Below are 13,176 nucleotides of genomic sequence, written 5' to 3'. Positions count from 1 at the left end.
TACTCACCACAGCTACATCTTTATTACTTTTTATTTATTTTTACAGATGCACTGATTTGACCTTCCAGGCTTTTTCATGCTGCAGTCATAAACAGCAGCAAATTTTCTTCCAATAAACATAGACATGAGCAACTTTTAAAACATGTAATTTGTTCATTCCTGGAATGGTCTTTATAAAGCATATCTGCATTGAAAAATCCTTTTATAAGTAGGAAAATAAAATTTATTTATGCTCGAAGAAATTCACAGAATTACCTACTTTTTAGGGATAGGGGATTGGCTAAAACAATACTGCATGTAGTTTTAATACATGATTCTAATCCTTATTCCCCCACTCCACTCCATCTACTCCTATCTGTCCTCCTTTCTTTACTTCCCACTGAACCTGAACTCTTTTCTTTTACAGCCCCATAATTCATTATATGTAAGGATGTCAATTCTGTAGACTGGGAAATGAGCAGACATCTTCAATTTTGGGGGGGGTTCTTGTTTGGTTGGGTTTTGTTTTACTTTTAAGAGAAGGAAGAACCCTCCAAACCTAAAATTTCGAATATTTTCAGCACCTTTAAGATTCTGGTACAATGAAAATATGGTAGACGTGAGGAAGGGAAACAGATGGAGAGGGACTTGTGGAGAATAAACAGCCCTAAACAAGCCAATAGTCCAGTATCTAAATACCGTTTGGATGCTAAGATAATACAGAGGACATTAGAGTAAACTTACTACACGAAATGAAGTTTCTTCACCACACTCACTGAATTCCCTGAAAATAACAGAACTACATGCACAGAAAACCAGCTTCCTACAGAAAAACCAACACCCTTGATTCTCTGTTACGGAAATGAAGAAAACAGTTACTCCTCTTTCTGACAACAAAGAAGTATGAAGCACTATTCAGAAGCAATCACCTGAGTAACTTATCTATTTGACCATTCCTCAGCTGTGAGAGGTTACAGTTACAGTTCATTTACCTGACAGTAGAAACTAATAGATTCAGTTCCCATTTCCACCCTCCCAGGAAGGCCACATTAGAGGTACTGCTGACGGGGACAGTCAACATTGATTCTTTCTCAATAAACATCCTACTTTGTATTTACAAATCTGATCTATTACAGGATTACATTCTCCAATGCAATACGGTAAACAAATAACACCTTATTAGGAAACATGAGGAACAGATTAATTACAGAATTTCTTTGATGAATTACAGACTCTACCGACTTAATTAAGCACAAATTTAAAATACAAAGTACTTATTACTCTAGAACTATAACACCTTCGCAATCACTATATACTATATATAGTAAGTATACATTGCGAGTCCATGTATACTATACATGCAGTATACGTGCATATTCAGTCATATGGGGGTGGGCATGTGAGTGAATGAAAGCACAGTACAGATCCACACACAGAGACACACCAGTTCCCCCATATAGTCTCAGCAATTCTCAAGTTTAGAACTGCTGTCACACTTAAAACACGGACATATGTAAAACTAAGAAATGCACAATAAATTGAGTTTGGTTTTTTACAGATAAGAGTACACGTCTGTGCTGTAGCAGAGGGGGCAATCTTGGCAGGGCTGATATTGAATTTATCTAAAAAGAAACCCAAAAGGCAGTCAAAAATGCAGATGCAAATTTTTAGAAAGCATTAGCGTGTTCAGATCCAGGGTTTCATTTAGACTAGTATCTAAATCTCTCATGTTCAAATGCTGGGCCAAACAGTACTTCAGAACACATGAACAGCGAGACTGGAGAACAGGAAAGGGAATTCAGTAAAACTCAGAGGCATTTCTGTTACACAAAGGGCCTCATATATTTTGAAACAGAACCATGGAAATAAAATACAAAGTCATTCTTCTTGTGCTGTACACAATTGCTCTTTCACTGTGTTTCAATTATATAACAGGAATCATCTTGTAAAACCCTCTGACTGTTTTGGGCCTTTTCAACATCAGATTGGTCACGTCCATAGTGGGGCCTACATTTCAAAATAAAAACCACAGTAAAAGAAATAATTCACAGAACTTGCCTTCCTCATATTCAGGTAACAGATTAATCTTCTCATAAGGAAAAAAATTAACCTTAGAATGAAGTTGCTACTTTGAGTGGACCAAAGCTGTTCTGTATGTGAATCCTTAAGCTCGCTGGTATCTATGGCTACACACATATAGGCATACAGAATGATTTTGTATACTGTAAAAAATGTCTCAAAACTTTCCTGAAGTCATTCTAGAAAGTAGCAAAAGGACTGAAAATGGAACACAAGCATCTTAACAGCAATATTCATCATCAACAGGTGCCTATCTTTTTGTTCCTGTCTCAAGAGGCACAGTATGAATGTCGGTGTCAGCAGAGGTGGGGAAAGAAAAGCAAAGGCAACTTTTGTTGCTTGCTCGGTTTTGAGTTGTTTTTTTTTTAATATTTTCAAAGTACATCTTAGCAGACAGTGCTGCAAGATATCTGGAACAGCAGCTACTGCAGTGATCAGCACAGGTACTGTAATGCAGTGTACAGCTCATTTGTGTGAGACTCTAGAGATTTCCAAGCAGCACTATACCAAATACCTTCTAAATACATAAAGTTATAGCTTTAGCTAGCACAAGGAAGGGGAGCAAATGTCATTGTTACTCCAGAGGAATATAGTATGGCTACAACAGTCTGGCTTGTCATAAAAACCTCAACTTCTCAAAAACATGATGATGCATCTGTCAGAATATGAAACATTGACATAACATGGCCAAATACACCTGTCATGCTACACAATATAGGCAGTAAAATAATTTACAACACCTTTATGCAGCTCACCTGCACTCTGAGATCACATCAAATTGATCACTGACTATTAAATCGTAAAAGCACTATCTTCAACCAAAGCATAATACCCTGCTTGCTGTAGTCCTACTTTATCTCATTCATTACAATAAAATTTATAGTAGAATCCCGGAACTAAACCCCAAATACCACAATGAAATCAAATAAACTTAAAGTACTAATTTTTTTTTTATCTTTAGAGACAAACACAAACTGTTCAAGGCCACAAAGGAAGTTTAGTTAAAGAAAGATAAATCATGTTGGTATCTTTCATCTCTTTGTTCTGACCATTACGCCTCTCTTTCACATTAGCTGGTTGTTCCCTGCATTTACATCACGACCATAAAGTGATTTTCTTGCTGTGAACCTAGAGCATAGGGAACCAAGGATTTAATATATTTGAGACTTAGCTATAAACTTCTGCCGCTATTCTGTATTTCATTCACCATTTACCTGGCCATTTTTTGTTTAATAAGAGCTTTCTCAGTCACCTCCTGATTTTCTTATTTACATTGAAAATTGTGCTTACTTCATCACAGACTGTAATAGACATTGTGGCACCATTACCTCACTGTAGATTTAAGGATGATGAACATACAGACTGTGAGAGAAAGAGGTTTTTAAATGTTAATGTTAATGTTTTAAATGTTATACAGACATACGAATTAACAAGAAAACATGTAGTGGAAAAAAAACACTAAAGGAATTAATGTTTCAAGTGGTTTTTTAAAAAACATTTTCTCCAGGAGGAATGTCAAATACTTTTCTCTCTCTTATTACTTTTTACATTTCTGTTTGTTAAGCAAAGGACTAAACTCTCTATTTATATAAGAGAACTAGTTTGATGCTGATGGCTAAAAACGCATTTTTAATAGGAATCACAGAATCTGTATATGTACACCACCTTACTGTGGAGACAGTTCTTCAAACATAAGTAGTTTTATGAGCAGCAGAACCCATGTCTAAATTTCTTTCCTTGGACATGGGAGTCTGCAAGTGCTGACCCGGGTGTACACAGCAGCTGAGATATATGTGGATTCCATGTGATGTAGTATTGCAGATGAGTTTGCTCAGTATAGACATGAATTTGTCTCCTCTACCTGGCTCGATATTTTCACCATATGTAAGAGCTGACACATCTACTCTTCTGTCAGATTTAATGCTTTAAAATTAGAGAAATCTCTCTAAGAATTATGGAGGAAAAATAAAAAAAAAAACTTTTAATGAAAGCAGATGAACAAAACTTTACGACCAGAAAAATATGCAGAGAGATGTCTTAGATTACATGGATTTTCATGGAAAAACTATATATTAAAATAACCTTTTTTTTAGTCTTCCAGGATATAAATGTACTACAGACTTTCTGGACTTCAGCTATTTTAGACAGTTCCAGTTCTTCAAACAAGTTCCAGTTTCTCTAAAGAACCATGTAAGCAGCTTGTCTTAATTAGAGAGCCAGCTGACAACACAGTCTATGCTCTATGGAAACAGAGGAATTAAAGGATTAAGAAAACATAAGATAAACCAAAATACTGTAACATCATCCTTTTAATTCAAAACTTACAACCCAGGACTCGGGTGTTGAAGGTGACAAAACTACAACTACACAAGGTGTTATCAAATGCATGAAAAAAACCTGTTGCAGAGTTGTATTTGTTCATGAATTTCTTTCACTTCTAATATTCCTAACAGGCCTAGTCAGCCCCACACACTTGTTCCTTGCTATCCCACACACTTGTTCCTTGCTATGTCCATTTGCTTTTCAGTTTGTTTCCCACACATCAAGGCAGACTACGAGCCTCAGGAGGGAGTTAGCTACTCCTCCAAGCTGCTATGAATCACTGTCATGTCTGCTGCGTAGGCCAAATTAAGCCTGAATTTCTTGCTTCCACTAGGCAACAAAACAGCGAGGAAAAACACGGCAAGGAGGTGAGAAAAGATCAAAAAACCAGGAATCCTTTCCCTCAATATCCCTACCTTCCTGCCTTAGTTGTCATAGTGCATGGTGATGAAGGAAGCAAATCAAAGACACAATGTAGAATTGCAAAAAAGATTACAGTATTCCAACTTTCAAGTTTTCAGTCTTACTTAAATCCTATTTTATTGTGACAAATGAAAAAAAAAAATCTATGCTACCTCATAAAATATGTACATATTCTTGTACCCTATTAGAAGTACAAAGACAAATTAACAGATTTATCCTTGGATGTGATCACATTTGTGACATATATTTTGTCTAAGCCTAAAATAAAGCTGTGCTAAATGAATACTTACCTAATAATTCATCCTCTTATTATTGTTTTTATATAAATTCCTATTGTTTCAGCAGATTAAACTCTTAACCACAGAAATGAAAACAGTAACATACAGAGTTGACTGAAAGTTAAAAGAAGCCAATTTGGCATTTTTTATGTTACAGATATTCATCTATTCAGAAATATCAGTGGAGGAAGACTAGAATCACAAACATCCCTGCCACACACAATTTTTGAACTCTCTTCTGAGATCAAGAACTTTTCATTTTATCTTAGTTGTCCAGACAAGACACTGAGGTAAGAAATAAGGTTTCTTTTTGAGACCAGTCAGTTTAATGCCGCGTTATAGCATAGTTTTAAGAAGCCCACTTCAGGGGTCAAGAAGTTCCTAAAGTACTGGTGTCTGGATGGGAAGGGCCATGAAGGGAAATGCCAGTATACACATGCACTTCAAAGGTACCAACTGCTGTCAGAAAGAAGACACTGAATTCAGAAATTTTGCTGCATTGCCATTTTCATATTCACTAGAAAAACGCCACAAACCCCCAGCAATAAAACCAACATTGAATACAAAACCTATTCACTACTCACAACCAGTACCTTTCTTTACTTGCAGTTTTTACAGTGCTTTAAAACAGTCACCTAACTACTCAGAAAGGCCAATGTAACTGATCCATCACGCGCAACTTCCAACTGCTTGCAGTGTCCTCGCTGCCGGAGCTGCTTTCTGGGAATCCCTGAATAGCTGAAAGAAGCACACCTGCTAATCTCTGAGGTACACCTATAACTTCACTGCACTCTTAACATACGTTGCAAACATAGTCTTTGTCTATTTTCTTTAAAAGCATGTCTCCTCCCAGCTGAATCACCAGCGGTTTGTTTTCATTCAAATCCATCTGCCAGACGCTGGAGCAACTAATGAACTGCAGAATCTGGTCTATAAAAATTTGACTTAGCAAACAAACCATCAACATGTTGATGACACTGCCACCCAAAATATCACAGTTAACAAGAGTAACAATTTACATGGGCTCTAAGCCAGCCTATCCTTCCTATTTATATTTCAAGAAAGCATGACCTAATTTCTCAACAAGTAGTAGAATCTGGAGCTTTTGTTAATTCAGGGGTTTTTTCTTTCTTTCTTTAAGTGTATGTTTTTGCCACAGAAGATTACAGTAATTAAGAGGAAAAATATTTATTTGGGTAAAATTAAATACAGCAAGTATATAGCCTATAATAAGAATCTAAGAGTAACATGAACAGCCTGTGATGCTCCTTGTCAACAGCTGAATACCTGTCCTAGTCATCTAAGTGATAGACTCCCACACTTCAGACCAATCAGATGCACCGTAAATTCAATTCTGTCTGTATTAGAACCATGTTGTTGTTAAAACCAAGTTTTCTCAATCTTCCAACAACTTTTACATTTCCAGTATTATGCTCACTTTACAAAAAGAGGAAGATTAAGGCAGAGAAAACTGAAGGAAGAGGGAGAAAGACTAAACAATACAAGGCAGTAGAGCAAATAGGAGTACAGTTTCTCATCCAGAAGGTCAGAAGGAATTGGAAAGAATCATACATTACCCTGTACAATTTCTCACAGCAAAGTAGTATATAAAAGGGTTTTTTTTAATCCCACTTAATCCTTCCTAGGTAGTATTTTCTAAAGTCTTCAGGCACATGAAGAACAGACGGTCTCTTGTCTTTCATTTTAATATTTCAGACAACTCCACAGTTTACAGCTAATTTCTGAATAACAAGAACTTCCTGATTTATATTTAAGAATATAAATTTGAAACAGTTGTGGTGGCTAAAATAATCACTTTCTGCCTTCTAAATATGCTATGTAAGCATCTAAATAACATAAAAACCAGTAAATATTTTTCTGTGGAAAGCTTACCTGATAATTAGCATTGCACTTCACACATACCCTTTTACACATTTCTATAGGACAATATACGTGACTAGCTATAAAAGTGATCTGTTCACGCACACGTTGCAACAATGGTATTCATTGTTTTCATTATGGACAGTACCTGAAGAAAACATGGCAGCCAGACCAGAGTTCAGCAGTTCTAAGGCAATGGAAAAGGCAGTCATGTTTCCATGCATGCACTAATTTGCTGGTTGCTTGAACAAAATCCCACAGGAAATGGATAACCTAATTTATCAAAAAACCCACTTCTTTCCTCATGAATTTGTACAGGCAAGTATGTAGATTTCAACAGAGATTTAGACATTTATATTTAAAAATCAGATGCTTAAAAATTAGCAGCAAGCCACATATCCAAAACATAAGGTCTGTTTTTCCAGATAAGAAAATACTGTGACTTATCACCATCTCTGTATTAAACAAGATTAAAAATGGCAGAAACTAATTTCTGCAGATGCTTCACCTCTTTGTTTTACCTGCTTCTGTGTACTTTAATCCTACTTTTACTTCTTCGTGCTTTGCTTTTGGCGGTGGCCAGACAGTCTGGAGTCTCCCTGGAGTCTTGTCATCTTGCTCTGAGGGACTCAGGTCAGGCTGTTAAAATTACGCAAGAAAAAAATTAAAGTCTGCAGTATCAATTGATTCCAAAACAGTAACTTCCATGCTCAGCTCTACACACGTACTCCAGAATGGTTATGTCTCATTCTACTAATTGAAACAGTGCTCAGTTGGTTGGAAGGGATAATTTTGAGGAGGAAAATAACAATGCATGTGACATACAAGGATATCTTGGAACTGTTTGCATCACTGTGGAGAGCTGTCTGTCCTTTGGCGAACCACAGAGGTGGTGAAGAATACTAGGGTTTTTTTCTGTATTTTTATTCCAGAATGAAAAGAACCATTTGTGCTCCTCTTAGAAGCAAACATTAGTGCAATTCACCTAAGACGTAATCTGACAATATAATTTTCTGAAACCAGAGCTAGTTTATGAAATTCCTGCCCCACCCCCAGCAGAGTGCTCAGTCCACATACCAGGTAATATTGCCACATCAAAGTGCTCCTGCAGCTGTTAATGGGACTGCACTGTCAACTGGAATGCTAAAATAAGTCCTTAATTTGGGGGGAAGGAGAAGGGGGGAAGGGAACAACCCACTAAACAAGCGTTCTTTTACAGGTTTACATTTCGTGGGGTTTTTTTACATCTCCAACATTTCTGTTACCAGATTTACAACATGTTACTTGGAGTAATTGCATAGACACAACTGCAGCAACAGTGAAACCCTGTACAAAGTGGCCCCTTAAACGGCCCACATGAGCAAGGAAAAGGAAAGGCAAGATCCTTTGACTCTGGCTTCGCCCTGAGAAAATACAGATTTGCACTAGACTGGACGTTAAGCAGACACTTATAAAAGCCACTCCTGCTGACTCCTGTGCCTCCTCCCTCAGTGTGTGCGACGACAGCTTCCCAAATAGGTTTGCTGTGAGCCACACAAACGCTGACGCCAGCACAGCACAGGGACTGGTGTAAGCAGGAAGAAGCAAGTCAGGAGTGGGAAGGGCACACTCAGACTGCAATTGCTGTACATGCCACAGCCAATGAGTACCTCTTTTCTACTCCCCATAGGTAATTTACTACAAACTGGTATTATCAGTCTACCCAAGTGTCAGTCAAGATTTTTTAAATGTTTTTAATTTTATGTAAGAATAAAAATTTTAAAGATAGTACAACCAACACCGCATTTAAACTTAAGGAGCTTCAGGTCTAGGGTACAATCCTGCAAATTCAATCATTCAGGTAATTCCCGCTTCACCAACAACAGTCTGCTCGGCTGATTGCTCGGCTGCCAAAGATGTAGCTGTAAGAATTCTGGGTTAGGGGAATGCCAATCCAAGGGCTACTCATTTAATTAAAGAGTTCAAATCACCATCAAATTCATTTATGACTGTATGAAAACTTAGCATAGATTTTTTTCATTTCTTAATAATATACTAACTACATCTCCATATGCCTAAGAACATTAACCTTGTAAATGTTTATATTAATCCATAACTTGAGTTGCTGAATTGAAATCACTAAGTTAAACTTGGATAAGGTTAAATGCTTATCAATATTTGCAAAGCCAGGTATTTGCAGGTAAACAAGAAAAAAAACCACTTCATATTCTATGTCTTAAACAAACTGAGCTGCAAATCACTGACAACCTCTTGTATCAGCTCTTATCATAAAATTATTTCTATAGGTAAAATGAAGAATTACTTTTAAAATTAAAAAACTAAATGAAAGAAAACTGAGTGGATTGAGAAACTATCAAATAATACTACAGTAAATACCTGCAGCACCAAACCGATTTAAAGCCATACTTAACATCTAGGGAACTGTTACGTAGAGATTTTTTAAAATCAGAAACTGATCTTTAAGTTCTCACTTCTAATTGAAAGGCTTTAACTGTCACTGTCAGCTGCAGCCGAATTCTGCTACAACTGTAGATCATCAAAACCTTTGACAAATTAGCCCCAAGATTTCCTCGGCTGGGAATTCCAAATCTGAGACTGCCAAAAGAAGAGGGCAATCCTGACATCTCCACCAATAATATTTAAACAAGACATTAATTTTTTATACTTCTACTTCCAGATCTAAGGAGGAAAAACAATTCAACCTACAGATTTGTCTGATGGTCCATCCCCAGGTTTTGATTTTGACCTTTCAAATACAGCTTTCAAGGACTCTTTTTCATTTCTCATTTTGCGTTTTATGGCTTCCAGCTCTGAAGTATCTGCAGTTGTTTCTTTCTTGGGAGGCCGTGTGAATAAAGCTTTAAAGACGTCCAGTGCAGATTCAGCAGGGCTTGATTTTATCTCCTCAGAGGGAAATCGTGGTTCTCTTTTGCTGGAGGCTTTGTTCTCTTGAGCTTCATCGCTGTCCTCGGTCTCCCCAGATGCCTCACCAGAGTCCTCAGTTCTGCCTTCATTCTTGGAGACATCTATGTTTAACAAGTGCGAGAGCTGTTCCAGGAAAGTTGGATTTGCTTTAGGTTCAGATGACTTTTTTTTAATGGTCAAACCTGATGCAATACTGGATTTCTTAACAGGCTGTCGTAATTTAAGCAGAGCTAAATCATTCTCCCTCGGTTTAATTTCTGTAACAGTTTCCACATCTTCCGTGGTTAGTCCCTTTTTCCTCACACGTAGTCCACTAAAGAAGGCAGGCAGCTGGAAAGTCTTTTCAACCAGTGCTGGTTTTTGGAGTGATATATTATCAACTGAAGGTCTTTGTTCTTCATCTGAAAGTTCTTGAGGGCATTCCCCTGTAGCAAGCAAGCAACTGAATTGCTCATCCATTAACATTTTGTCTTTTCCATTGGAGTCATGCTCTAAAATACTATCCAGCTCATTCGGGAGCTGCTTAGAAAACTGTGGATATACCTCAATGTCATCTGCATCCACAGCGTCATCACTGTTGCTGTGCTCTTCTGATTCTGAATCTTCCTTATTTTGACTGCTACTGTCCAAAGCCTCAGCAGACAAAGCAGCATTATTTCGCCCATATTTGCTTGTATTGTTTTCATCGGTGTTTAGGTCTTTACTCTCTGTGTCCGATTCTGTGTCACTTGTTGTATGAACCAAAGTACCTTGTACGAGAATAGCATCCTTGTCATCATTGTCCGATTCAGACAAAGAAGTCTGTACAAACCTTAAATGCTGAAGAAGTAATTCGTTTTGGTCAGCTAACTCCAGCTCCAGGCCTGCTTGCCTGCTAGACATTGGGTCAGCTCGGCCACTGGTACTATTCATGCTCTGCTGATTTTCTGAGTCGTCATTACAACCATTATCATTCCTCTCATGCCAGGTGTTAGCATGAGTGTTTATATTGCTGTGCAAAGGCTGAAATGCTTTAAGCACTGTTTCTTCTTTGGAACCTGTAGATTCAAACTTTGTTGTAAATCCAAACAGTGTTTTTACAGAAAATGTGGTGAAAGGGTCAGGTTCAGTTTCTGCTGTACTCTTCATGTGTAAAAGCTCGCTACAATCGGGTACGCCATTATCTTCTTCCATGTTGCGTGAAGCGCAGAACAGGTTCGCTTCTAGCAGTGCTGCTGACTGCTGAACACTCACTACGCGCATTCAGGCAGTCGGTGGGACTGGCTGCAACAGGCGGCCCGGCCCGGCCCGGCCCGGCCCGCGCAAGCCGCCCGCCCCCGCGGCCGGGCCGCCCCGGCCACCCCGCCGCTCCTTCCGGCCGCGGCCGTCGGTGTTCCGAACTCTACCGCGGGACCAGCAAAGAGACCCACCGTAAAAAAAAAAGTTCTCGGCAGCGCCTGGAACCTGTTCTCTCGCACAAAGGGGTTTGTCCCAGCGCTAATCTCAGCTGAAACCTCGGCCAACGGTCCCCGCGGGGCTCCTCGCCCCGACGGGCTGCGCGCCCCCGGCTCCCGACGCGCCGAGCCCGCAGCGCCCGTCGGCTACGGCAGCCGCCCCGCCGGGCCGCGCCGCGCCGCGCAGCCGCTCGCTACTTCCTTGTCCCGGTGCGCCAGCGCCGAGTGGCTTTCAGCAGAAAACTCCTGACGGATTCTTTTGCATAGTCTTTCCCCACGGAAAAAGAACTTCTTTTGTAAATCCATAACCACCAAAATATGTCAAATGGAAACCCGAGGTGACGAATCTGAAGTTTCCAATGCCTTCTCCCGAAGTTCTTCAGAGCCCCCAGTGCCCGGCCGGGCAGAGCCAACTCGGGTGAGCGCCCTTGAAGACGAGGAAAGCAGGAAAAAAAGAGGCTCTCTTCCGATTTGCTGCAGGTTTCATCTGGAATGCAGATTTCAGCCTCCAGGGCCATGAACAAAAACCAACGAGACTGGTTTCATATTACCACTGTCCTTGCTCTGCACAGCTACTGCAGTGAGGTGCACACAGGTACTTATCAGAGACTCCGGCCGCACCCAGGGACCGGGAGCGCTGGGCGGCGGGAGCACGGCCCGCGCCCAGGAGGGCCGAGTTAACTGTTTGGAAATCGGACGGGCTGTCCATTCGCACCGCACCAGCCTTGGATCGTTCCAAACCAGAACAATCTCTGCTAACGTATTCTGGGATAATTTTAATCTCTCTATATATTGCTACAGTACTGCTATATGTGTGAGATTTGTTTAGGTAATACGGGCAAAAACACTTGAAGGAAATTTTCAAGACTGTCTAACTCATTATTAACTTGTTAAGGGATACTATATATATTTTTACTAGTACATATAAAGAAAGTATGAAATGCTTCTAAGCATCTTTGATATTCAGAAAGTCAGTAACATTTAGGCCAGGTTCCCATCACAAGTCCCCACTTTTGTTATTTTTCTTATTTTTGGAATTACAGAGACTGCAAACCTGCAGGAATTTATATTCTTCTTATTCCCAAGCCTTTAAGAAGTTTGTTTAGTCAAATTTCCACACTGGTACCTTAGAAATACAAAGATACCATTTTTTTTTTCTGCACCCAAGTTAAAGAGTCATTCTACAGTCAGCCATTTAGCTGTGATGAGTAATGTTAAACAAGCACCATGGGGAAAGTTGTCCTTCACAGGGAAATCAGCTGCAGATCACATCACTGTGTGTGATTTCCAAAAAACATTTACTGAAAAGCTGAATATTACAGACAACAAGCAACAACAAAGTACCCCAACACATTTAACTTTCAGTTTGATATTTAAAAATGTAGACCACGCAAAAAGCATTTGTTTATCTTTTCAATATATTATAAAAGATCATAAAGTCAACAGCAAAACTCATTGGTATCTCCCCTAGGAAGAAAGTTTCCTGAAAATCATATTGTAATACTAAGGGCTTAGATGAAGCTTACAGACACCTTTTCAATTACAGGGTTGTGTGCATACCTGTAGACAAAGGGCACTGCAATCATTCCCATCTTTATCTGTGATTTAACACAGAGCAATGTCTTCTGCCTTACTGCCTGACATTTCCTGTAGTGAGCTCCGGACTTGCTTCTCCGCTATGCTTAATCATCAGGTGCAAAGGTCAGAAGCAACTGATGGGTCATGGCTCCCCTGATTTTCTAGGCTTAATATAGATTAATATCATAAAAAGAAGATCTACGTAAGGAAAGAGACACAGAGTCTTTAGGACTCTCTACACCAACCTGTTCTTATAATCCTAGGATTTAAAAAAGAGG

General features: G+C 39.2%; 1 protein-coding gene across 2 annotated transcripts in view; it reads right to left on the bottom strand.

Annotated features, from left to right (window-relative positions):
* Positions 1 to 11,458, bottom strand: part of FMN1 (formin 1) — a 130,062-nt gene extending 118,604 nt beyond the window's left edge. The window contains exons 1-2 of one of the 2 annotated variants that reach the window (XM_027716952.2): positions 9,669 to 11,458; positions 7,484 to 7,601 (exon numbers count right to left, since the gene is read on the bottom strand). In XM_027716952.2, coding sequence (XP_027572753.1) covers positions 7,484 to 7,601; positions 9,669 to 11,129 — 1,579 coding nt within the window. In that variant the 5' untranslated portion in view covers positions 11,130 to 11,458. The remainder of the gene's footprint in view (positions 1 to 7,483; positions 7,602 to 9,668) is intronic. The other variant, XM_027716953.2, reaches the window with a different exon arrangement.
* Between the last annotated feature and the right edge of the window lie 1,718 nt (positions 11,459 to 13,176).

Source organism: Pipra filicauda, unplaced genomic scaffold (genome assembly GCF_003945595.2).
Source record: "Pipra filicauda isolate LSUMZ 115617 unplaced genomic scaffold, ASM394559v2 scaffold145_size1923396_pilon, whole genome shotgun sequence".
In the NCBI taxonomy this organism is placed as follows: Eukaryota; Metazoa; Chordata; class Aves; order Passeriformes; family Pipridae; genus Pipra; species Pipra filicauda.
This window is presented reverse-complemented; position numbering and strand designations above follow the sequence as displayed.